Source organism: Canis lupus, chromosome 31 (genome assembly GCF_003254725.2).
Source record: "Canis lupus dingo isolate Sandy chromosome 31, ASM325472v2, whole genome shotgun sequence".
Classification (NCBI taxonomy): Eukaryota; Metazoa; Chordata; class Mammalia; order Carnivora; family Canidae; genus Canis; species Canis lupus.
Window position 1 is genome coordinate 27,263,397 of NC_064273.1, and position 26,984 is coordinate 27,290,380.

The 26,984-nt window shown below is 45.9% G+C and overlaps 1 protein-coding gene across 3 annotated transcripts in view; it reads left to right on the top strand.

Annotated features, from left to right (window-relative positions):
• Nucleotides 1-26,984, top strand: part of HUNK (hormonally up-regulated Neu-associated kinase) — a 106,688-nt gene that overhangs the window by 38,075 nt on the left and 41,629 nt on the right. For all 3 annotated transcript variants that reach the window (XM_049104530.1, XM_025449758.3, XM_025449759.3), the window contains exons 2-4: nt 5,705-5,997; nt 18,517-18,572; nt 24,684-24,819. In XM_049104530.1, coding sequence (XP_048960487.1) covers nt 5,792-5,997; nt 18,517-18,572; nt 24,684-24,819 — 398 coding nt within the window. In that variant the 5' untranslated portion in view covers nt 5,705-5,791. The remainder of the gene's footprint in view (nt 1-5,704; nt 5,998-18,516; nt 18,573-24,683; nt 24,820-26,984) is intronic.

The window sequence follows — 26,984 nt, forward strand, 5'->3', positions numbered from 1 at the left end:
GCTCTTTTTTCTTTTATTTTTAAAAAATATTTATTTATTCACGAGAGACAGAGACAGAGGCAGAGGGAGAAGCAGGCTCCATGCCAGAAGCCTGATGTGGGACTCGATCCCAGGACTCCGAGATCATGCCCTGAGCCAAAGGCAGATGCTCAACCGCTGAGCCACCCAGGCGTCCCTCTTTTTTCTTTTTTAGAGATTTTATTTATTTATTTATGAGAGACCCAGAGAGAGTCAGAGACATAGGCAGAGGGAGAGCCAGGCTCCCTGTGGGGAACCTGATGCAGAACTTGATTCCAGGACCCCGGATCAGGACCTGAGCCAAAGGCAGATGCTCAATCACTGAGCCACCCAGGTGCCCCTCTTCCTCCTCATATGTGGACACCAGTCCTATCAGATTAGGACCCCACCCTTATCTCATTTAATCTTAATCACCTCCTAAAGGCCCTTTTCTCCAAATACAGTCACTTGGGGGGTTGGCTTCAATATACAAATTTTGCAGCAGGAGGACACAGGTCAGTCCATAACAGATGGTAATCTGGAACCACTACAGAGCACCTGGGTTATCCCCCTGAGAGAGCCTGAAGATCCATTTCTCTTTCCTTGTGTGGACTTGGGACATGTGGAAGAGTGTCAGGTGTATTTTAGGTGCTTAATAAATGTTTGCTGAAGAAGATAAGAGTCACTTGAGTTTAGTATACATTATTCATTAAGAAACCAAAGCATTCTGGGGGCACCTGGGGTGCTCAGTCTGTTAAGAGGTCCAACTCTTGATTTCGGCTCAGGTCATGATCTCAAGATCCTGGGATCGATCCCCATGTCAGGCTCTGTGCGTGCTCAGCAAGGAGTCTACTTGAGGGTTCTCTCCCTCTCTTCTCTCTATCCCTGCCCCACTCCTGTGTGCACACACTTTCTTTCTCAAATAAATAAATAAATCTTAAAAAAAAAAAAAAAAGAAACCAAAGCATTCTGGAAGAAAGCTCCTTTTTTGGCTAATTTCCACATAATAAGAAAATTCAGTTGGTCATGGCCTCTTGGACCATGTTTTCTGATTTTAAAGTATGGTATAAAAACGCTATAAAGAAAGCCTGAGGGCAGCCCAGGTGGCTCAGTGGTTTAGTGCCCTCTTCGGCCCAGGGTGTGATCCTGGAGACCCGGGATCGAGTCCCACATCCGGCTCCCTGCATGGAGGCTGCTTCTCCCTCTGCCTCTCTGCCTCTCTCTGTGTCTCTCATGAATAAATAAATAAAATCTTAAAAAAAAAAAAAGAAAGCCTGAACTTTCGAAAACACAGCCCACATTGTAGAATGGGCAAACATGCATGTATGTTTTTGTGATATTAAGAGTAGGTCTTTGGGCAGCATTCTTTTTTTTAGTCACGTGGAAGATCCATTTTACATCTGTCTTTTCATTTTAGAGATTGGACACATCTACAATTCTTGATGTGTTGGAGAGTAATGAATTTTAAAGGCAGTGGAGGGTGATCGAGGATGAAGGGATGCATTTTTAGATCCTGTTAACTCTGATCTTATGTAGACAGTCTCAACTAAGTCAATATTTAAAGATGAGAGACTAGACTGATATTAAACCACTGCCTTGGGATTTATTTTTTTTTTAATTTTTATTTATTTATGATAGTCACAGAGAGAGAGAGAGAGGCAGAGACACAGGCAGAGGGAGAAGCAGGCTCCATGCACCGGGAGCCTGACGTGGGATTCGATCCTGGGTCTCCAGGATCACGCCCTGGGCCAAAGGCAGGCGCTAAACCACTGCGCCACCCAGGGATCCCTGCCTTGGGATTTAAAAGCAACTCCATCCCAGAGAGTTTGGGACGCCGAAATGTGGTCCTGGCTTCTTTTTTCATCTGCAAGGGAAGGAAATGCACATTTTTTTTCCTTGGCTGAACTAAGCTGGAGTGCTTTTTCACCCTCTCCATAGGTTGCTTCAGTGAAAGTAACATGGTAATGATACTAAGAGCATCAATTTGAGGAGCACTTACTATCTGCCAGACGTTGTACTAAGTGCCTTACGCACATTATCTTAGGTACCAGTACGTGCCACTACGGGGTCAGATGCTTTTGTGCATCTCTCCTTCTGAGTATGATTCAGTGTTGGAATTTTTTTTCTCCTAATGCAGGGCATTAAGCATGAATTCCTTTCTGCAACTCATCTTTCTCCTGATGAACTGGGATCCACATGCTTGAGTTCCTCCCCCTTTCCTATGTTGGAGGGAGTGGTGCTCCCCTTTCATGCAGAGCGGACTCCTCCACCTGTTCGTCTTCTTCCTCAGGGTCTTCTTGCCTGCAATCGCCCCTTCTCTCTTGCATTTTTTTTCCTAAAAAAATATTTATTTAATTTAGAGAGAAAGTGCAAGAGCAGAGGGAGAGAGAGAGAGAATCTCAAGCATTGGACTCCATGCTGAGCTTGGAGCTGGACGTGGGGCTCAGTCTTGCGACCCTGAGATCATGACCTGAGCCGAAACCAAGAGTCAGACACTTGCTTGACTGGCTGCACCACCCAGGTGCCCCTCTGTTGTCTCTTTTATTTCCCCACCCCATAGGGGCCACCCAGTCATCTTAGATATGTTCATTATTTTGGCTTTGGAGGATTTCCTTTCCTTTCTTAGGAGTTTAGCTATTTGCATTTGCTGGTCTTCCCCATCACTGGTAGGCATTTTTTTTCTTTTTTTTCTTTTGGTGGTGTAGGGTGAGGTGGGGAGGATGGCAGGACTTGCCAGGTTGTGAGAAATGCAATTTTTTTTTTAAGAAATGCAATTTTTTAATTAATGAGAGAAGTTGGTGAATAATGTGTTTCAACTGTGGTATCCTGGAGCCAGGTTGTTCTCTCTCTCTCATCTAATTTTCCACCACCACCCTGAGACCCGGCGACTCCTCTTGGAAACCTAAGGGCAGTTTTTGAAAACGGATTCCTTTGTAAGATTTCGGGAGATTTTGCAACTTGAATCTGTTGAAGAGCTGGAGTTGTCTGATTCACCTTTCACGAAAAATTGCTCCTCTCGATGTGCTCAGGATGACATGCAGGCTTCCTTACTCCCTTGACACCCCCGTCCTCGCCCTCCCCAAACACACTCATCCAGTTGGGTCCTTAGATTTGGTCTTCAGCGCGTCTGCACACGTTTAATTTTTACCTTTTAAAACTCTCCTGACTCGAGCACTTTCTCTTTTCTGCTAGAGACCCATCATCATGCCGAGCCTCAACTGGATAGAATCAGCGTTAGATCTTACTCTGCCTGCAAATCTCTGATTACTGTCAAATTAAATTAGGTGCCTCCCTTTGCTGATCATTGACTGCTTTTTCCTTAATTTCCCTGCTCAGTGTTTCCCATTTCGGTTGTTACAGATGAAGCTGCTGTAATCAAGAACGGCATTCCATTTTCAGTATTATCAAGGCAGAGTTGATAAGGGGTAGGGGGTGAATTAAAAAGCCTGGGAACGGGGTGGCGCGTGGAAACGGGAGAGGGGGGATGGTGAGGTGACTTGGGGGCTCCGGGTCTTCACCGGGGGGCTCTCAGAACCAGGAGGACTTGGGAACCAAGATCCCCAGTGACCGGGGGGCACATCTGGTGGGCTAGTTTCCCGGGGCTGCTGTAACAGCACCACATGCTCAGTGGCTTATGGCAACAGAAATGGATTCTTTTGCAGTTCCTAAAAATTTTTTGATCTCCGGAGGCCCGGAGTCCAAAATCAATGTCATTGGACCAACATCAGGGCGTAGATAGGGCCGTGCTGCCTCCGATGGCTCTGGTGGCTGCAGTGCGCCCTGGCTCGTGGGCCGTCGCTGTCATCTCCTTTCCACACCCTGCTCCTCTGAATATTTGCGCAAGATCTTCCCCCCCTGTCGGCCTCTATTTTATAAAGACACTTGTGCTGACATTTGGAGCCCACTCAGATGGTCCCGGTTCATCTCATCTCAAAATCCTTCACTTTAAAAAAAAAAAAAAAAAAATCCTTCACTTTTTTTTTTCCCCCCGAATAAGGCCACATTCACATGTTCCAGGGAGTAGGATTATTGAAAGTCTTTGGGTGGCCGTTATTATATAACCTACTACAGGCAGTTGAAGAGCTAAATAAATGATCCTAGTAATTGTTGTGTGCTCTGTTGCAAAAGGCAGATTGTATTACTGCCGGGCTTTCAAACTATTGTTTGTTCATAGACTTTTAAGAATTTAGTTGCCAAAGGGTGTAATTTTTAAAACATTGCAACATAGACTCAAAGACAGAATCTAATTGTACTTTTCAGCATCTCTCCTCCCCACCCCCGCAAGACAATGGATATATCCATATACGTGTGTGCACACACATGCCTGCCTATATGTGTGTATATGTGGGCGTGGATGTCTGTATGTCTATGGGTGTGTATGTGTGTGCATGTGTGTACGTGTGTGTATGTATATATATATTTATGTATATATATTTTTTCTTTTTTTTGGGTCATGAATGAGTACAGTTTTTAAACCTTGTTGAGGCCAAACTATAGCCAGAGTCTCACTTTAACTTTTGTAGGGAGACAGCATTAGCCTCAGGTTGACTGGGGCTACATACCAGCCCCCAGCTTGTCTGGTCTATTGGCTGATTATCTCCTCCTAGTCATGTCTGTGGATTAATGATCTGAAAATCCCCCACTATAATGGGTGAAGGAGGGGCGCCTGGGGCTCAGTAGTTGAGCATCTGCATTGGGCTCAGGGCATGATCCCAGGGTCCTGGGATTGAGTTCCGTATCAGGCTCCCCGCAGTGGGACTGCTTCTCCCTCTGCTTATGTCTCTGCCTCTCTCTGTGTCTCTCATTAATAAATAAATAAAATCGTAAAAAAAAAAAAAAAGAAGGAATTGACATGATGTTGGTGGCTGGTCATTTAGTAAAAGGAGAGAAGCCGTAGACGGGCAATAACAGTGGTGTGTTTTAGGGCCTGGTGAGCAGAGAAGTGAATGCCACTGAAGGGAAGGGGTGCAGTTTTGGCTGGAAAGGACAATCTTCACCCCCCCCCTTCCCTATCTTTATACAAAGCTGGAGGGTCTGTGCATGTGACATGTTGATTGTAGGGGCAGTGACCCAGGAGGGGTGTCCTGTGGATAGTTAAATTATAACCTAGAGCAGCAACCTTCTGGATCCTGATTTAGGGCCAAGAGCTAACCTATACCATAACTCAGCAAGAGAAGGGAAGGAGAACACTGGGGGCCACAGAGCCTGGTGCAGGGCAGAGAAAGGGTGGAAGGAGAGGGCATTGCATCCCCCAGGTCCCCAACCATGCCCTTGAACTGAAGATGGGAACAGATTTAGCTCTTTCAGAAGTGGAGGCCCCCAGGGAACCCAGCCCCTGGATGGATAATGGCTTGGCCTGAGAGGGAGCCCTTGGCTGGAGTGGAACTTGGCATTTCAGGCTGTGGAAAACCAAGTTGGACACGGACTCTTCACTGAGCCTTCCTGATGACCATTCAAGTCTGCTTGATTTCACTCTCTGGCTTAATAATTGGATCTGGAAAAAAAAATTAATTGGATCTGGTTCCTGATGTTACATTTTTTCCCTCTTTTACCCCCTTGCTGCTATTTTAGGTAAGGTTTTTTTTTTTTTTTTTTCCTCCTGGGACAGAGAAGTAGCTACGCATTTTCCTAGAGTTCTTGGGATTCGTTAGGGAATACCCTCTGCTTGCAGTGCTTGACAACAGCCGTGTTCTTGGTGTCTTCTCAGGTGGCCATAAAAGTCATTGACAAGAAGAGAGCCAAAAAGGACACCTATGTCACCAAGAACCTTCGGCGAGAGGGGCAGATTCAGCAAATGATCCGCCACCCCAACATCACCCAGCTCCTTGATATCTTGGAGACGGAAAATAGCTATTACCTGGTCATGGAGCTGTGTCCTGGGGGCAACCTGATGCACAAGATCTATGAGAAGAAGCGGCTGGAGGAATCTGAAGCCCGCAGATACATCAGGCAGCTCATCTCTGCGGTGGAGCACCTGCACCGGGCTGGGGTGGTCCACAGGTAAGGGCCATGCCGTGCCGATGACCCTGTGCTGACTATCCCGACGGCACAGCGCTTCAGTGTGCTCTGAGCAAGGCTCAGGTGTTGCAGCGTGCTTTATGATTCCTCTGCGTGCTTATTTTTGTGAACTGACAGCACCATTGTGGGTGACGGAAGCCAGAGTGCCTAGGTTTGCCTCCTGGCTCTCCCCTTTCCTAGTTGTGTGACCCTGGGCAAGTTAGTTAACCACTCTGAACCTCAGTCTCTTCTTCTATAAAACGGGAATGATGATGATACTTCCCTCATGGTTGGTGTAAGGGTTAATTTGGAGAATGCTATCAGTTAATATATGAAAAGTGCTTGGAACATTGCTTGGTATACATAATAAGGGTCATGTTACTGGTTGGCTGCTGTTCTTATTTGCAAAGCGTAATGAGACCAGGGGCTCAGGAGCCTGAAAGAAGACTCAATGTTAAGATGGCATGAGATGGTTTTTCAGCGAGTGCTAAGGGATGGTGCTTCCGCTGTATTTGCTTTATATGCAGTAGTTGCTCAGTAGCTGTTTTATTCAACTGAATTGAATCCCCATTTAAATTGTGAACTTGTTCCTGCAAGGCAGGGGTGTTTCCCCCAAGCCAGATGCCAATCCTTATGAAAATCAAACTTTTTCTTGAACAGGCTGTTCCTTCCTGAGGAGGAGCTCCACAAGAAAAGGGAGTGGAAATAGCATCCTTAGAGATGGTTGCCATTGGTGGTGATACCTATTTTTAGTATTAAAATAAAATGAAATGAAATGTATTAAAATGAAAAGGAAAAGAAAAAATATTTTAAAAGTGGCCCCCTTTTCCTCCCAAGGAAATGTGGATTTCACCAATAAATGCATAGTCCTTCTTTCTTGAAATTATGATCAATAATTACTCTGGGTTGTTGAGAAAAGTTAGGGGTCATGGTTTATAGATTGTCCTTTTTAAAAAGCAAGATCAAGGGCACCGGAGTGGCTCAGTAGTTGAGCATCTGCCTTCGGCTCAGGTCATGATCTTTGGGTCCTGGGATCAAGTCTTGCATTGGGCTCCCTGCAGGGAGCCTGCTTCTCCCTCCACCTGTGTCTATGCCTCTCTCTCTCTCTCTCTCCCTCTCTCTCTCTCTCTGTGGTCATTCATGAATAAATAAGTAAAATCTTAAAAAAAAGCAAGATCAAGTCATGAAATGTGTTGTGTGCATGTGTGTGTGTATACACCTATATATACACACACATGCATGCGTACGTTTAATATTTTTTGTGTTGAGGTGCAATTCACATACCTTGAAAGTCACCACCATAAAGCGCACAGTTCAGACCCTTTTAACTTGTTGACAAAGCTGTGCAACCGCAGCCACTATCTGATTTTAGAATATTTTCATCCCTCCAAAGAAGAAGCCCTGTACCCATCAGCAGTCACTCTCTCTTCTCCCTTCCTCCCAGCCCCTGGCAACCACTAACTCTATCCTCTGTCCATGGATTTGCCTGTTCTGGACATTTTCCATCAAAGGAAAAGAACAGTGTGTGGTCTTTTATGATAGGCTTCTTTTACTTAGCATCATGTTTTCAAGACCCTTCCCTGGCGTGCCATCTATCAGTACTTCTCCTTTTTATGGCTGAAGCCTAGTCCATGGTAGGGAGACCACATTTTGTCTTTCCATTCATCAGTTGATAGACATTCAGGCCGTTTGCATGTTTTTTGGCCACTACGAACAATGCGGCTGTGAACCTTCACATACAAGTTACGGTGTGAACGTGTGTCCTCTCTTTGTTTGCAGCATTCTACTTTCAGGAGTGGAACTGCCAGGTCATATGGCAGCTCGATGTTCGACCTTTAGAGTAGACGTAATATCAGCTTCTTGTGTTTGAAAGCCATTCGTATTCTGGCCGATGAAGAAAGCATCTCTAGGCCTTTCATTAACAGGATTTATGGGCTTTCGAGGTGAAGAGGGTCTTTCCCTGCTGATGGGATTGGATGCTCTTCCCCTTGGTGCTTGAGCCTAGGGGACCCCATGGCGGGGGGAGGCCTCCTGGCTTGGGGCTGCTCCGGGGTCAGCCTTGGTGGGGCACTTTGCAGGTGGATCATTTCCTCACCAAGGTGAGAGAGTCTCTTCGTGGACATATTTTTAGTTACACACGTCATCATGAAATCACGGTTCATTGGAACTCTTTGAGTTTAGATCAGCAAAGAAGGGAACATTCAGAAATTTTAAGTGAATAACACTATTTTTGGCTCTTTCCAACAATACCCTTCTGAAGCCTGCCGTGTCACGGTTCTGCCATTATTAGGAAAACGACGGTCGTGAGTGAGCCTGGTTCTATCTTGGTTTATTACGATGACAAAGGCAGAAACCTCACGAATGAATCAGCCAGGATAACGGACTCCGCTGGTCACAGCAGAGGCTAGAAGCGGGGGCAGGGCTTTCTGTGGGGCTCGCTGGGGGGGGCGGTGTCACACGGGGTGTTATGTGACAAGGGTTTCGTGCTGTCAGAAACCAGATGAGTGCCCAGCGTCGCAGGCCTCCGAGGACAAGAAAGGGAAAACCAGTGAGGGCTGTGCATGGCTCGCTGGTCTCTCCCGCAGGAAACTCTCAGCAACCCTTTTAAAGTAATTTTAACAAATTCCAATCCCTCTCAGTGCAATTACTGTCAGAATGTCAAAGGAAGGAATTTAATAATGTTTTGATAGCAAAGACGGTGTGCTTTTCTCCCTCTGATCCCCGGCTTTCTACTTCCCCCTCTGTCCTTGGAAAGATATTCATAAGCCCCAAATGGCAGAGGCTCAGATCTTTTAAAGTTAGGGGAGACTGGAGACATAGGTGCTGTTTAGGAGGAGTTCTTCGTTTTTCTCTCTAGAACTCGTGTTAACGGGCGCCAGTGCACACAGACAGGAGGTGCTTTAGGTGGTGGAGACATCACATGAAAGTGTTTGTGCAGAAGAGACTCGTGGGTGACTTGAGCTGGATGTCTTGACTCTCCCAGAAGCTATTAACACCAATTTTTAGCATATGTGACGCAGCTCATAGCTGGTATACTCTACTGTAGACCCTCTCCATGATGGAGATTTCTCTTCTATGCTGTGAAGATGGAATGAATTTCATGATTATCTTGCTGTTAGATTTTTCAAATGAGTAAGAGAGTACAGTATCTCGGAGGTGGCCCGGAGTCGCTGGTGGGAAGATTTCTGAGCAAATAGATTGGATCATCCAAAAGGACTTAGGATGAATTCGGGTGGCTGTGCATAGACAATGACTTAAAGCGCTTTTGGTTATGTGTGTCAGAGGATGCTCTAAATGCGCAGTTGCTGATTAGGCCGATACTATATCCTCATGTTCTCATCAACTTAATGTTGGCAAAGCCCTCATTTCCCGTGACACGAAATCTAAATATTTAATTATCTACTCAGAACTACTGAAATATCATTGAAAGGCAGCAAATCTCGAAAAATCATGTAAATACTGTGAGTGGAAAAAGAATAAAGGAACCCAAAGCTCTATATAGTAGACTCCCTTAACTGGCAGAGAAGCTCATTTTAAACTGGACCTGCCAGGGCCTTCGTCGTGTCTTTTGCTGTAACCGGGCTGGGGCTAACTTTTACAAAAGGAGAGTACGGTCTCGTGTCTTCATTACCCCATGTTAGGATTGCCTGAGATGCTCCACATTTAAGATATAGCAAGTCCTTTTTTTTGTTTTTTTTTTCTCTCTCAAACATGCTCACCCAGCACGATACCAAAACCTGATGATTTGCCCATTGTATATGGAGCGTTGACTCTTGACATCAATCAACGAAAAGTGTGATTATACCAAGAGGCTAATTTGAGATTCATCTTGTTCATTCAAAATAACAAAGTCCAATCAAACTGTACAGACAAAACATAACAGGGTAACACAATACCGCTGTCCCTAAGCAGGAAGAGACAAGCCGTGGGGCCTGCGGGACCAGGACAGAGAGACACATGATCAAAGGGAGTGCGAGCCTGTGTTTGGATGTACGTCAGCGTTGCCGCTCCCAAGGCCATGACCTTACTCATTCATCAATATTGGGAAAGGGCCCTCTCTGCTCAAGAGGAATGCAGTTGGAAGAGAAGGGATGTTTCTTTGTTCTCTTGGGCCTGACAAGAAGCACTTGTAGGTTATTAAGTTCTTTTAACTTTTAGGTTTTCTTGGAGTGGGGCGGGGGGAGGCAGATGAGAAGAGGGTAACCTCTGCTCACAGTCGGGAACTAGTTGGGATCCCAGGGCCTTCTGCTAAGAGAGAGTACGTATCGAAGGTGCTGGTTATATCTATCAAAGGTGTTGTGTTTAAGTTGGGTTTAACAAATATGATTGGAAATAAGGAGATTTCACCAAGCTCGAACGCAGCAGCTTTGTGGAGCGCGATGTCCAGTGGTCAGCGGTGTTGATTGTGCAGCCAGACCACCTGCACCCAGACGCTGGCTCTACCACTTAAAAGCTGCACTGGGCAAATCCCTCCGGCTCTTGTGCCTCCCTACACAATAAGGATAATGGATTATCCACTTCACGTGCTTGTGAGGATTGAAGGAGCCAATTCACGTAAAGTGTCAAAACTGAGAGAGTACCGAGTACGTGTTTGCTATCATTAGTACTGATCCCACCTCATTCATTCTGTACGTGGGAAACAGGCTCAGCGTTCTGTGTGCTCGAGGCCTCACAGATGTCCTGGGCTTGTATTCATCTTGCTCATCCTTCAGGTCCTCGCTCTAAACTAGGCTTTGCTTTCCAAACCCTTTTCGAACGATGACTTACTTTGCTTGTTATCTATTTTCTGCACGGGCCATCAGCTAGCTCAGCCTCGAGCCCAGGAGGCACACAGCAAGACTTTGTTGAATGAAAGAAAGGAAGTTGAATGAATACAGCTAGTGTCAGAGTTAGCACTGGGATGGAAGCTTCCTGGTGGCCAGTTCCCTGTTCATTCTGGAATATTCCACGTTGTCCCTGGAATTTCAAGGGAGTTCCTGCATTGACTTAGTACCAATTTGTTTACTTTCAGGTCACAATCGGTAGAGTGGCATCTTTCTAGTGACTGAGCAGCTCTCTCATTTTACAAATGGTTCGTTTCTGGAGTGCTGGAGGATCTCAATAAAAGGTTTCGTTTTGAATAAATAAATCAGGTGCATGCTTAACGAATTGTTCTTGTGTTTTATCAAAATGCCCATATCGCAAGTAAATCAGCGATTAAAAAATATCATTTGCTTTTAATACAGTGCTTTTGAAGATAAACTTAACCCAAAAAACCCCTCTCATTTTCCTGCAAAATGCTGATGACCTTGGGGAGTTATGTGCTTTTCTTGGATGCTTTATTCTTAGCTTATTGCTAAAATCCATCTCCACCGGCACAAACTTCTCCAGACCTAATCCTGTATGAGTTTGCTCTGGCCACCCCCTGGGCTCCTTCTCTCTGACCTCTCATTTAAGGGCTAATGGCCCCCGATGCTGTTTGCTTATCACCCAATTAATCACCCTTTCAAGTCTTCCCTGGGCTCTCCAGTGCACTTGGTCTTAGCACCTCTATTATCCCCAGCTCCAGCCTCTCACCCCTTCTCTGCTAGCGGTGAGGTAGCCTCCTGGATAGCCTCCCAGTGGCCACCAAACACTTGAGCACATTTTCCTACTTCCTCCTGCTTAGGGCCCTAGCCAGGTGGCCACTCTTTGGAATGCAGTTTTTCAGACCAGAATCAGGCACTCGATGTTTAAGTGAGTTGTTCTAGGCCACGAGCTTGTCATTCAGTGAGCTTGTCTGTCTTTGTCACTGGTCTCCAGGTCTTGCCCTGAACTGTGCTCAGCACCTCTGCCCCAGGTCCTCCCCCCTCTTTCATGGGTCACACCATCCGCTCTCCGCTGCCGTCAACCCTGGCGGCACCTTGCGCTCAGTTCCTCCTTCCATCTTCCGTCACCACCCAAGTGGCACCCACTCCAGGGGCCCTTTGTCTAGGCCTGAGGTTTGTTAGGGATCTGACCTTTTGACCTTCCCTACGGGACTGGGCCAGGCCTGGGGAGGCCAAGGAGAACCTCTTCCTTTACTCCCATCCTAGTGTTTTGGGTGTGTGTGCACGTGCGTTCATGTGTGCACATGCTTGCCTATATGCACACATACATGGCGCACCCCCCCCACACATGCACACACATACACATGCTTGCACGCAAACATGCCCCCTTATATACACACATGCACACATGTACACATGTACCCACACATGCTCACCCCCCACATATACACATACATGCCACGCCTGCCCACATACACACATGCATCCATGCATACACACACTCAGAAACACATGCACATACACATGCACTCAGGAACACATGCCCACTCACTCATACACACACACGCCCGCCTATATACACACATGTACCTATGCACACAGTCATCCATACGTGTCCCCCCACATATATACACACATGCCACGCCCTCCCACATTCACACATGCATGCACACACTTTTGTACCCATGCATGCACCTGTGCATACACACACACATGCACAAACATACGGCCACACACACACTTCAGCTCCGCACTTCCCCACTACTACTCCTGGCTGCCTGTGCTCGGAAGAGGCCCAGCTGCTGCTTCTCCTCCCCTCCCCCACTGAGCACCAGGGCCCAGTATGTTTGTTATGGCAACGGGGTCCTCCCTGACACACACCCCTCTGTCTGGGAGGGCTGTGACTGGAGTTCTTGGTGGCTAGCCTCCAAACCTTAGAGATTATCATCATTCAAGAAATACAAGGAGAGTTTGGGTGAGTGGGTGGGTGCAGGGGGAGTGTGAGGGGTGTGCTTGAGAGCCTGTGGGTGAACCTTTAATGGTTAAGTCCTGTTGGAGCTTGTTCTTTTGAAATAAACTAGAACAAAGGGCTGGTAATTAGGGCTTTCCCCGTGGGCCCTCTCAGTCGCTGGAGAAACATCCACCAACCTCTCCCAGTCTCCTTCTTCCCGAAGCACAGTGCACCTGGAGACCCAAGGTCAGATCTGCAGTGCGCTGTGATGAGAGACCCTTGGGCGTTTCTCCCAGAACTGCCCAGTTTCCAGAGAAAGGTCTGTGCCTGCACCTCGGGAGGCCTCTTCTGGGCTTGGCTCCCTCTTTTGTTCCCAAGACACATGGTAATTTCCTTTAGTAAGTTCCCAAGACACATGCACCCCACCCCAGGGCTGTCTAGGTAACCCCATCCTCTGATGCCCCCTTATATTAGGGCATGCCAGTTCCCTCTCTTGCTTGTCCTGTCTCCTCTTTGAAGCTCCTTTGGCCAAGGGAAAAAAGCTGTTTCTCCACATCTAGGGGCCTTTTTCTTTCCTTTTTTTTCCCCTCTGAGTTATAAGTTTACTCTGAACTTCCAGTTTGCCTGCCACAAGGAGAAGCTCCTCACACTGCAGGACTGTGGGAAGAGCCTCCTACTTCTCTCTCCCCTCCACAAAGTGATTAATCCGATCAGAGAACATTACTGTGAAATTGAGCATTGCCTCCATCATCAAGTGCGAACCAGTCAGCTGTCCAGAACCTTCCTTCCTAGGTGGCCAATCTGACACTTAACAGAACCAAATATTTTGTTCTCTGGGATGGAGCTAGTACAGTGCTTTTCACATGGACCGCAGGGAGGTGTTCTGGATAACAGAGTATTTTCTTTTAAAGATAAGCCGTAATACGCTAATGCTAAAACCTTATGAATAGATTCATCCCTCTTTTATTATCCAGAAAGATGTCTCCCAATTTTGTGGCCTCTTGGGAATATTCGTGGCCTCTTTGACCATTGTCGAACAGCTGGGCTGGGTCTGAGTGGCCCATGGTGCTGAATGGGACTCATCCTTAATTTCAGGTGGTAAGGATGCTCCCTCCGGGGGGAACATCCGGGATGAGGCACTTGATTGTAGCTGTAACATTCCTAGGACCCACCTTCCAGGAATGGGAAAATATCCAAAAGCTACTTTTAAAGAATTAATAGGCTTTATTTTTTAGTGCAGTTTTAGGGTTACAGAAAAATGTGCTGAAACTGTAAGCGTCCCCACATGGGATGCCTTCCCATCCCCCTTCCATACTGTTTTTCCCTATTAATACCTTGTGATCGTGCAGTACATTTGTTATAATTGATGGGCCAATACTGATACACTATTATTAACTAAGGTCCATAGTTTACATGAGGGTTCGCTCTGTGGTGTACAGTTCTGTGGATTTGGACAAATGCATGATGTCAGTATCATAAAAAATAATTTCACCACCCATAAAAAATATGCCCCACCTATTCATCCTCCTCCTCCTTGAGGCAACTAGGGATCTTTTTATTGTCTCCATAGTTTAGTCTTTTCCAGAGGATATATGGTTGTTGCAATCACACAGTATGTGGCCTCTTCAGACTGGCTTCTTTCACTCAGAAACACACATATGGGTTCCTTCTTGGCTTTTCACAACTTGATAGGTCATTTCTTCTTGTTGCTGAATAACATTCCGTTGTCTGGGTGGACCACAGTTTATCTGTTCACCTACTGATGGATGGGTGGGTCGCTTCCAAGTTCTGGAAATTATGAATAAAGCTGCTGTGAACATTTATGTCTACAAGTTCTTGACTCTTTTGAGTAAATACCTAGGTGAAATGTACTTTTAAAAATAGGATCTTAAAGGCCCTTTTCCTGAAGAGTCAGAAGGAAAAACCTCTCCCCCTCATTCTAGAACTATTTCAAAAGACAAGGCAAGAGATAGAAATAGATGAAGCCAAAAGCAGTTGAATGTTCCTTTGTTTTGGGTGCATTAGGTGGTCTCATCTCCTGGACAGAGACAAATGGAGCTCACCTTTAACGAGTCATGGAATCTCTAGGTAGTGACATGGGTTATTGCTGAAATCTTTTAGAAACATTGGCGAAAGGGTCATACATGGCCAGACAACGGGTTAACAGGTTTGTTCTGAGTATTCACCCTGGGGGCTGGAGTAGGGTTACTATGGGATGCGGTGGGTGAAAATGAAAACCCATTTTATTTTTCTCATTTCGCCTAATTATTACCTTTTATTCATTCCACCCCTGGTTTTATGACATTTTCCCGCTTTCAAAAGTGGGCATTTTTTTTTTTTGTCTTTTGCATTTTTTTCTTATTTTTAGTCTTTCATTTATATCATTCTTCTAATCATTATGGTTGTTCTCTTAGGCTTTTGTCATCCCAGAAATATCCAGCTTGGCTTTATAATTCTTGGCAATTGCTTTCTGATCCTTCACCTCTTTAAAGTGTTTTTCTCCGTAGTGTATGTTCTGAACCAAATTTCACCTTCAATACCTTAGTGTGGCTTCCATTCTTTCCAGGGGAGGAGGTTTAATTTTGCAAGAAACAAACTGTGGCCTTCCTTTAGATTTAAATAGCACTGCTGCTTTATAATCAGTTTTCACAGGATCACAGTTTGGGCTAATGCTGGCCCACTGTTTTGTGTGTGCTTTGCAGTATTTTTTTTTTTTTTTTGGAATTACCGTATATGTTCGAATATAAGGTCAGATCAGATCATGTCCTAGCTCTCCTCCAAAGAGAGAATGTGTCTCATTTCCAACAACAGAGTACTAGCTGGAAAAGACACATTCACCTGGACTCACTTATGACTTTGGAAGCTCTAGAAATCTGAAGAAATGGACAGAAAGGGGAGGCCAGGACATTTTACATAGCTTTTTTTTTTTTTTTTAAGATTTTATTTGTTTTCTCATGAGAGACACAGAAAGAGAGGCAGAGACATAGGCAGGGGGAGAAGCAGGCTCCCTACAGGGAGCCCGATGTGGGACTCGATCCCGGGACCCGAGATCACAACCTGAGCCAAAGCAGATGCTCAACCACTGAGCCACCCAGGTGTCCCTTTACGCAGCTTTAATAATAACTTCTAGCTGTGAAGGTTTGGGAGACAACTCTTAAAAACAATCCACTGAGTGGTTAATCTACAGAGATTTTAAATGGGTGCTTGTTATTTCATTAGCGTGTGGTAAGATTACCAGCAAGTGATTCAAAAAGTGCTTTTTGACAAACATCTGGTCAACTTTAAGATTGTGCTGCCCTGGTGACGCCACACGTAGACGTCATCCCGCTCACATCCTGGCTGTGACGGATTTCAATGAAATTGTTTCACGAAATGTGAAGGTGTGGGGTTAATATTTCTAAAGTTGACATTATATGGCATATGCTCTTAAAGGTGATGGTGCAGCTTCCTAGATAGACATTTGATAATTCCATTGCATTTTTGAAAATTATGTATTTGTGTTTTCCAAAAACCCTTTGCTGAGGGGGAAATGAGAATCCTCCCATTGGAAAAATGAGGGGGAGATTACCTTATTTTTGGGATTACCCTGCATTTGGACATAGATGATACCTTTTAAAGGCTGACATAGTTTTTATATCATCTGTGTGTTGTTTCAACTGGATCCAGGTGAAAGGATCCAGTTCTTCCCCCCATTGGTGGGGGCATGTGCGTTGGGGAATATTCATATTCTCTAGCTGCAAGTTTCAGTTCAGACCTCCCTTCTCATCCAAGTGCCCATCCCTAAGGCTCCCAGCCACCTTCCAATTTTGAAAGACATTGGACACTTCCGAGAGCTCACTTTTTTCTACACTTGACTTCTTTCCATCCTGAAATGCTTCCTTTTCATGTTCCCGTGACAACAGTGTCCCTGACTCCCGTCTCCCCTCCCATCTTCTCCCTGAGCAATATCCTGTCTTTTTTTTTTTTTTTATAGGTGATGTCTATTTTTTTGGTATTTTTTTTGGTATTTTTTTAATTGGAGTTCAATTTGCCAGCATATAGTAGTATAACACCCAGTGCTCATCTCCTGTCCTTTTAAGACTCAGCAACCGCACCCCCCTCCCAGTACTGAGGTTGAAAATTGGTGGTTTGCAGGCCACGTCTTGCCTGCGAGGTTGGCCCATGCGGTGTGGTTGTTACTGTTTTAAATGTGAATGTGTTGCTAGCATTTAAAACTTGGATAAAATCCAGATTTCTAGCTTCTCTTGGAGAAGAGGAGGAGCTGGTGGTGCCGTGACCGAGCTGGGAGCAACTGTCCCCGTTAAATGGGACACTGCTCTCCCGTTTACCAAAAGTCCTAGCAACTGCTCCCTTTTGTCTCACGACTTGGAAGTACTGCTGTCCATTGCCATTTTTGCTTATGATCACACTATTCTGTTCCTTTCAGTAGGGCTAGGAGGAAAAAAGATTTCTTGTGACTGTGCCTCTCTGTTCAAAATGGGAAAAATGAAAAACTGGACCAAGAATGCTGTGTGTTTCAGAACCATGGAATAAAACTTGGTGTGTTTGTAAGAGAAGCATGTTCTTAACATCCAATCCTCAAGGTGTATCTGAGTTGACAGGCTACAGCTTAAAGATGCTTATACTGTATTCATCGACTTTGATGGTTTTGATGACCAAATGTATACTTCTTTTTTATTTTTTAAGATTTTATTTATTTATTCATGAGGGACACAGAGAGAGGCAGAGACATAGGCAGAGGGAGAAGCAGGCTCCCTGCAGGGACCCCGATGCGGGACTTGATCCCAGGACTCCGGGATCACCACCTGAACCAAAGGCAGATGCTCCACCACTGAGCCACCCAAGCATCCCCCCAAATGTGTATTTCTGCCCATGTGGCTTTTTTTTCTTCTGAAATCCCAAACTATCTCTCTGGTAATGTAGATTCATGTGTGTTTACTGAGTACCTGGGATGTGCAAAGGTCCTGAGGGTACAGTGGTAAGCAAGGCCAACATATTTCCTGCCCGCTTACAGTCCGCGAGCACAGATGCCAAAGTCACCTCCCATCCAGCATGAGCCTGTGCATTTTTTCCTTCTGCTCTTCAAGTCACCTCTGTGTCAATGATCAGAGTCCCCCACAGACTAACGATCTTCATTCCATCCACACACTGAATTCCTTTTGGGGATGTAACATTAATATTTACTCGGGTGTAATACCAGGCATTAGGACCTGACCTCTTTGGAGGTGGTTTTCTGCCCACCGTGGTACCTGCTTGCTTAAGTAGATTTTCACTTGCCAACTTGTGGATGACACTTGGGCTCCATGCATGGAGTTTGAAAGACTGGCAAATTATGTCACCTCTCACTTTTTTTTTTAGCTGTTTCCTCGAAACTGTTCCTCACGCTGGTTGGTGGCTCACCAGCTCACAAACGTGTGGCCACATTTGTATTTCCCCACCTGTTCAGGCAGCGCCTGTTTCGAATAATTCTTTCACCCTCTCCCAACCCCGTTTATTTAAACTCCAGGTCTCAGCTTTGATCCCACGCCTTCCGGAAACTTCTCACGATGTGTTTTGCCCTCAGTGCTCTCTGCTTTTCTGAAATGCTTTGGCTTTTTCAGTCTGCAGCAATTAATGATATCATCTTTATAAATATTTACTTATCGATTGTGTGAGTTTTGGCAGAAAGCTTTTTGGGTTGGTTCAAAGTGGCTCTCAAACAGTTTGATTGCCTTCAGAAGCAAAATGTTGATTCCACGATTTCAAATGCCTCTCTGTAATGTTCTGTGGTTTTGTTTATTTCAGGGACTTGAAGATAGAAAATTTGCTACTAGATGAAGACAATAATATCAAGCTGATTGGTATGACTTTTTTTTTTAAAGCAAGATTATCCTTTAAGTGTTGTGTTATCAATTCTGTTATTTATTGCTGGATTATTGACTTTGAAAATTATTCATGGTCTATTTCTAATCCCAGACAATACTCTAGATCACCTCCTTTTACAACACTCCAATACTTAATAATGGTTTTGAAAATAAGAATTAATTTTAATAGTAAACATAATCAGGAAGGTAGAAAAACTGTAAAGTGACCATAAAATGAATTCCACAGCTATAAATAAGTATTTGTTGGTTATTGGTTCTTTGGATTATTCAAAATTCAGCTTTGCAAAAATTGCAAAAAAAGATGGACCTAAATTTTTATAGAGGCTATTTTTATTTGGATTAACCATAAAACTTCTTTTTTAAAAAAGATTTTATTTATTTACCCGTGAGAGACACAGAGAGAGAGCAGAGACATAGGCAGAGGGAGAAGCAGGCTCCCTGTAGGGAGCCCGATGTGAGACTTGATCCCAGGACCCCAGGATCACGACCTGAGCCAAAGGCAGACATTCAACCACTGAGCCACCGAGGTGCCCCTAACCATAAAATTTCATAAAAATAGTGGAAAATAGTTCAGTTCAGAAGTAATACTTTAAGCTTAGCCATGGCTTAATTCACTTTTCAATGACTATGGGGTACCCATGTAAAAGGGAACCCAACTAACCTTCCAGGTTTTTTTTATTTTTGTTTTTTTAAGATTTTATTTATTTATTCATGAGACACACACACACACACACACACAGAGAGAGAGAGAGAGAGAGAGGCAGAGACACAGGCAGAGGGAGATGCAGGCCCCCATGCAGGGAGCCTGTTGTGGGACTTGATCCCAGGTCTCCAGGATCACGCCCCAGGCTGAGGGCAGCGCTAAACCACTGAGCCACCAGGGCTGCCCCTAACCTTCCGTTTTTATTATAATCTTTATTGAAGCCCCATCGTACAATGGTGGTTGTGCAGAGGGAAGTCCCCACAGAGAGATAATTTAGAAGGAAGGTAATCAGAAGGAGGTTCCAGGATAAAGTGAGTCATAATTGGTTCATAATTCAAAGGCCATAAGCGAGTTCACTCCATGACTCACTTTCTAGAAGAATTCCATTTTTGTTTGCCTATACGATTGCTCTTGGCTAAAGTCTCATGGCATCATTTTTACACCTAGATGTTAGCACCATCGTTGCTTCCTCTCTTTTTTTTCTTTTTTTCCCACCTCAGGTGCAAGCAATTTCTTCCCTCTCAATGGCTTGAAAAAGGCTTTATATTAGGAGAAAAGGGAACGATCAATAGAACGTCGTGAATTTAACTCTTGTACCCAAGCAGGAAATTTTGTTTGGCAAATACTAAAAGCCATCTCTAGGTTCTGAAACATATCATTCAAATAACGAATTAGATTCTTTGGCTCCCCAAACCAGACGCCTTGGCTGGCTGATTAAGCACCGTGGACAGGTGTTAATGACTGAACATAACGATCCTTAGAAAACTAATAAGAGGAAACATGTTTTTATCCACCCCCCAAAGATTTTAAGGATTATATTTCTTAAAATGGACAAGTCAAAGAATTTTCTTCCTTCCTCCCTTCCTCCCTTCCTCCCTTCCTCCCTTTTCCTTCCTTCCTTCCTTTCTTTCTTTCTTTCTTCCTTTCTTTCTTTCTTTCTTTCTTTCTTTCTTTCTTTCTTTCTTTCTTTCTTTCTTTCTAAAAATATTTTACTTATTTTTTTCATGAGAGACACAGAGAGAGAAACAGAGACACAGACAGAGGGAGAAGCAGCTTCCCAAGGGGAGCCTGATGTGGGACTCAGTCCCAGGACCCCGGGATCATGACCCCAGCTGATGGCAGATACTCAACCACTGAGCCATCCAGGCGTCCCAAGAATTTTCTTTTTTATCATCGCTATTGCATCTCAGTTATCCTGAGAACCAAACACAGAAGCATTTAAGACAAGATAGATGTTGAAATGCCTGCAGGATGTCTTTCTGGTCCTGGTTTCCGGGATCCGTGTCATTAAACAAAGGCCCATCATGGTGGGAGGGGGGGCGAGGAAAGGAGATTTATTTAGGTTCTCTGGCAGCGCTGACCTGGAACTTGTCTTCAGAAAATGTGGAGGGGTCAGAGACAGAGTTGCCCTAATGGCAGCGGATGATAAGAAAACAGGCCACGTGAAGGCCAAATGTCTGTTATAGTAAAAGTTAAAATAATTCACTTCCATCTTGCACCGTTCAGAGGCTGAAGCAGGTCACCAGAGGGAAGTTTCCGTGTCCTAACTGGGCACTGCTCCTATAGCCTCTCTCCTTTCCTCTTCCCTCCCCTCCCCTCTGGGCTTGCTCTCTCTTTCTCCCCCCAGTGATAGCCCTAGACGATCATGTATAAAAACTAGAAATGTACTGGGACGCCTGGGTGGCTCAGTGGTTGAGCATCTGCCTTCAGCTCAGGTCATGATCCTGGGGGTCTTGGGATCAAGTCCTGCATCAGGCTGGCCACAGGCAGCCGGCTTCTCCCTCTGCCTATGTCTCTGCCTCTCTTTGTGTGTCTCTCATGAACAAATAAATAAAATCTGTTTTTTTTTTTAAAGGACAGCTCTTTTTATTGGTTAGAAATTTGCTCTAAGATTCTAGAAGAACCAATTTCTGTGAACAGTGGATGCATTTGTAACTAGCTCACAGATTGCCCAACAAACCCTCCCAGAGGGGACCCATGCAAATAAGAGGAAGTTATGATATATTTCAGTGGGAGCCCACAGTTCCCCTTGAGGAGGGTGGGAGGAGGTTCTTTGGATTCAGAAGCCTCAGACTCATCTCTGCTCAGTCTCTGCTCAGTGTGGCAGTTGCTGGCTTGGCACGCAAGCTGGGACATCGGTGGGTTCTGTCGGAAGCGAGGTGTCAAAGACCACAGATTCTAAGACTGCTGGAGAGGAGGCTCTGATCGTTGGCTTTCCCATTATTTAAACTTCTTATGTGGTTCCCAGTCCCTGTGACCAGCATCAACCAAAAGGCCTATCGTACATCTGTACTCAAAAGAGACATTATAGTACCAGAGCAGACAACTGGGAATCGCCTTGTGTTTACCTGTACCCGCTTTTCCTCATTTTTTCCCAATGGGTCAGTCACAAAGATAGTGGTGGGCCCTGGAGGGAGAGAAGGCCTGGGGTCTTGTGCGTTTTCTTGCCCCTGGATCGGGCCATTTGGATCCCAATGTCTTTTTGCAACCTGAAAGCTCTTCAAACCTTTGCTTCAAAGGAATTACCTAGTTATTTTTCCAAGATGGATTATAGCTATTTCCATTTCTTCTTATAATAGTTTTCCTTCTTTGAAATAATTTGATTTCAAATAAATTGACTTAAGCCATGTCCGCCATGTTTCAAATAAACTAGAGTTAACTGCGAGTAAGATCTGATTTAATCAAGATCCCCCCCCTCCCTTTAAGAAAAAGCAATCTGATGTCTGATAGTTTAGAAGGTTTTGCAGTTCAGTTTTCCATAGGAGCGTTCCCTGGGGCGTTTTTGCAAGATTCATTTTGCAGCTCTTGGAAAACTTAATGATAGTGGGTTTATGTATTTACCAACTCTAATTGAGGCAGACCTGGGTGACACACGGGCAGGTGGACTTCACTGTAGTTTCAGGGTTCTAATTATAGCCACACGTATAATATTTTAATAATTACCCTTTTAAGTGTGGAGAAGACCAGTTGTTTTTCTCTAGTATATTTTAAATGAAACCCTTCTGGCTAGGTCGACATTAAGTCATTTAAAATGCAGATTTTCTCTCCTCCCCTCACCAGATCATCTGCTAATTTATCTTCTTGAAACTGTGCTTAAGATAAGGCAAGGCACTGTGTTCTCAAGCTTGCCTGGGAGCAGAGGGAGGGTAAGGCGGGTGGTGGGAGGGGGGTTGGGGGTGACCCAGTTGCTTATCTCGCCCTGCCCTCTTGGTGTCCAGCAGTTCTTTACAGACCCCCGTTGGGGAGTGGAGGGAGTGACCTGAATGAGGCAATGCTTTGCTGTTAATGGAACCCCACTGAGATTAGACACAGAGTCTCTTGATTTAATGTCAGAAATCTAGAGAGAAATTTTACAGAACTCCTAGGGAGATCAGACCTTTAACATGACTGTTTGTAAAGCTTCCCTTAAAATGTTGCCCCCAACAATGTAATCTTTATTCCATGGTCCTCTTTTTTTTTTTAAAAAGATGTTATTTATTTATTCATGAGAGACAGAGAGAGAGAGAAAGAGAGGCAGAGACACAGGCAGAGGGAAAAGCAGGCTCATGCAGGGAGCCCAACGTGGGACTCGATCCCGGGTCTCCAGGATCAGGCCCTGGACTGAAGGCGGCGCTAAACCGCTGACCACCTGGGCTGCCCCCGTGGTCCTCTATGTATTTGTTGTTTTATTAAAATTCCTTTAGGATGATTTGCAGACCCAAAGCATTTAAGCAACTGTCCAGTTTCAAACATGCTATGATTTTTCCTCTTAGAAAAATATTCGCCCTTTTCCTTTTTTCCTGTGTCATTGATACTACAGAGGTCTGAGAGGTCTGAGAACAGGGGTCCTCAGGTCCTTGGCACAGAGATCTTGTCTTGAGATGGGAGGCCAAGGGCCCCGTGGCTCCTGTAGGGACTTTCTTGAACAGGTTATATGGGACCTACTGGTATGGACTGGGTGGGGGGCAAGGAATTGGGGGCCGGGTGGAGGTGGGGGTGCAAGAGTAGAGAGCAAAGGGATGTTATGAGAAAAAAACATGGAATCATAAAAGACAAAGGAAGAGTGAAATGTGTCCACATGCAGCCTCCCCGGGTGGTTTGCCAATCCCTGGGGTAGGTTCTGGTTCTTCATCTCTAAGCCCAGAGCTTTGAAGAGTTTTCTGAGCTCTGCTTGGCAGGGGTTCTATTTGGGAACACCCCATCTCCAGACACAGTCCCCACAGCAACTGTAGGGAGAATTTCTAGTGGTGCATCCTGACCACTAGAGTGTGAGTCACTTTATGGACTTCTAGTCACTTCATACCCTGTCCCATGTTCCTCTTTTCCTGAGTTTTTTTTATAGCAATCATGTGCTTGCAGGTGGAGGCACGTTAGTGAAGGAGAAAACCCAGTAGTGAAATTAGGTCTAAATCCTGCCAGTTGAGAAAGTACAAGGGTTTGGTTCAAGCCAGTCTCTGGCCACTGAGAGCCCTGTGAGCAGAATGTCCTGTTTGGGAGACTAGAACCTAATATTCACATTGAAGTTCAAAGGAGAAGCCACAATCTTCCTTCTGGAATCAGCAAAGATTGAGGAAAGACGTCAGATGAGGACAGAACACTGACAGCTCTGATTACCCTCCAGTCGCAGCGGCCTTAGGATCAAAGGAGTAAGCACGACACAGCAGGTGTACTGCGCCCAGCACAGCTTTGGATGCACTGGGCTCTTCTTTACTTTTCCCATTTGGCTCCATCATCCAAGAGCAAGGCAACGCTAGGAGGTCGCTTAGTTCAGTTCTCATTGCCATCTTCCTGGCGGTAGCTTTCCAGCAACGTTCAGCATCGTCTAAATCATTGGGTGTATAGTTTTCCCTCTTCCAATCCCCATATTTCCCCACATGCATCAGGAGCATTTTTAAGAGACTTGCACGAAATGAAAACATTGAGCCAAAAAAGTCAAGTCCAAATGGTGGGATCGCGTGTCACCCCGGGTGACGCCAACCCCAGCCAGAGAAAACGAACCTTCCTTCAGCTTTTCCCCCCACGTGGCCACTTGAAAGTCAGTTTGCTGACTGCAAGGCCTCTGCTCCTTCTCCCTTCCTGCCTTAGTCCTAGAAAGCGAAGCCTCTCTTTTTCCTGGATGACTCATTTCCAAGGTTTGATGAAAATAATGTTTTGGTTCAACATACTTTTAGCTCTAGCTGGATTTTATAGCGAGGCCTGATATAAAATGTTTCCAGGCTTGAGATCCATATCCAGAGGTTATGGTCTGCAGCTGCTGGTGCTCCTCTGGGATGCTAAATGATGTGTTAGCATGAGAGAACGTTTCCTTTCCTGCTGCCCCCTGGTTTTTGTGTTTTTTTTTTTTTTCCTTCTTCTTTTTCACAGTTTCCTAATCCAGAGCCGGCTTTGTCTTCCCCCCTTTGCAGACTTTGGTTTGAGCAACTGTGCAAGGATCCTGGGCCACTCCGACCCGTTCAGCACGCAGTGTGGCAGCCCGGCCTACGCCGCGCCCGAACTTCTTGCCAGGAAGAAATATGGCCCCAAAATCGATGTCTGGTCCATGTGAGTTATGGAACTTATAAAAGGGAACACTCCCTCCTGTTGTGTCCGCTCTCCCTTTCTGATGAAATAACCTTGGAGTATTTGATGAGGAGGTGTTATATTACAGGCTCTGGGATAGATATTCGATGATTCTTTGGGGACCCGGCTTTCCACTGCTGTTCCTTCTGGAACAGCTGATCCCTTCTCCCCAGACCACCAGAGAGGCTTGTACCAAAATTCATTCCGTTGCTGGGGAGACAAGAAAACAAAGTCCTGAACTCACAGAACTCATGTTCTAGTTTCATGAGTCATTCCTGTGGTTGTCCTGCTGAAAATTGTCCCATGGCTTTGCATCCTCGTCAGAAGAAAGCAGCTCCTGCCTGGCCCACGCTCCCACCTCTCCGCCATCTACTCCATGTGTTGCTCACAATTCCTCAGGCACGTTGGCCTCTGTTGCATCTTTCCCACCTTTGGGCTTTGCACCTGCTATTTCCATTGTCTGGGATGGCATTTCCTGGCTCTTCAGGTGGCCTGTCCCTGCCCACATTCCAGCTTGAATGCAGTGTCACCACTGTAGAGACCATCTCTGAGTTTCCTGTCACCCTCACACATCCCTCTCTAGCACCCATGGAGGCCTGGCATTTTAGTGTTCGTTAATCCATTTATTGTCCAAGTCCCCAGTTGGGAAGGATGCTGAGTGAGGATGGGACCTTTCAGGTCTGCTTTGCTAGTGTCTCGCATAGCACAGGTCTCCAGGGGCAAACTCAGGACACACTGAAGGGATGAGTCATGGGTGGTAAGCAGGGCTGCTGAGTCTGTCTCCCTAAGGTCCCCCCGGTGGGTGGGTCCCTCAGTGTCATGTGTGAATGGTGCGGGGAGGGTCCTGGATTCTGGGGTTGGGACCAAGTTCCTCACCAATGGGAAACGGGCTGTAGAAAGTGATTGGGCTGCTGATTAGGATGGAAGCTGGGGATGAGAGCGGCGAATTTGAACCAAGAGTGTGGTGATCCAGTACATTTCTAGAATTCTCCGATGTCTCTCCTTCCTCGCTACGCTTCCTTTATCTAGTTTGGAGAAAGGCTAATGTTTGCTGCTGCTTGGTGTACGGCAGGCACCACGGGACTTCATTTTCATGGTAACCCAGTGAAACCGTTACACTCCGTATCCCCATTGTATGGAAGAAAAAACCCGTTGCAAGAGACATTAATAAAATTTCTTAAGGTCACGGGGCTACTGAGTGGTGGAGCTGGGATTTGAACCAGGCCGACTCCAAGGGTCTGAAGAGAAAGGCCTGACTCTTGAACATGGCCCCATCGCCTCATTGGGAGCCATCCTCCTCCCTCTGCTTCTCTCCCCATCTGACTCCACATCTGTGTCTCCTGTCCCTTGCACGCACTGTGCCTTCAGCCGGGGCTCTTGCTCTTGTTCCCATACTCCTTCTCTTTCCCTCTTCTTTTCTGGGATGCCACTTCCCCAGGGCAGCCCTCCCTGCCTCTCGCAAGCTGGCTCTGAGCCTCTGTGTCTCATCTGTTTCCTGCTCCCCTGGTGCTCCCCTGTGGTCACAGCTCACCTACCGGAAACCCTGCACTGCAGGCCGATGGGGCGGGACACCTGGCATGGAGCCTGGGAGAGAGGAAGGAGGGAAGGGGTGGGGAGGGACAGGCATTTCATCCCGGTGAACAGAAGCTACGGGGTCAGGGGCTTTAGTTGACTGAGGAAACGAACAGAGCAATGGGACCTAGGGCCAGCGTCGAGAAGTGAAGGGAGTCCAGGTTCTAGTCGGAAGTGAGGGGAACCTGGAGCCCAGCATGAGATTCAGGGGACAACAGAATTCCCTGGACTTGGACAACAGAATTCCCTGGACTTGGGTGCCGCTGGTCACAAGTTAGTGGGGCGTCAGCTCTTGTTCCTGGGCAGGCCGAGTGCTCAGAGCTAATTGCCCCTTTGATCCTCAGGACAGCCAGTGCAGCTTTCTCGTGCCCATTTTACAGACAGGAGGGAGGCCCGGGGGTAAGTGTGTAAGCAGTGGAGGTACATTTTGCACTCAGGGCTCTTCACACAGAAGCCTGAGCTCCCCATTACTTTCTTGACCTCTCAGGAGGAGGCTGTAAATGGAGAGTGTGTGCTGTGACCCCCTGGGGTAAGGCTTGGGGGCTGCTGGAGTGGGTGGGAGTGGTAGCAGGAAG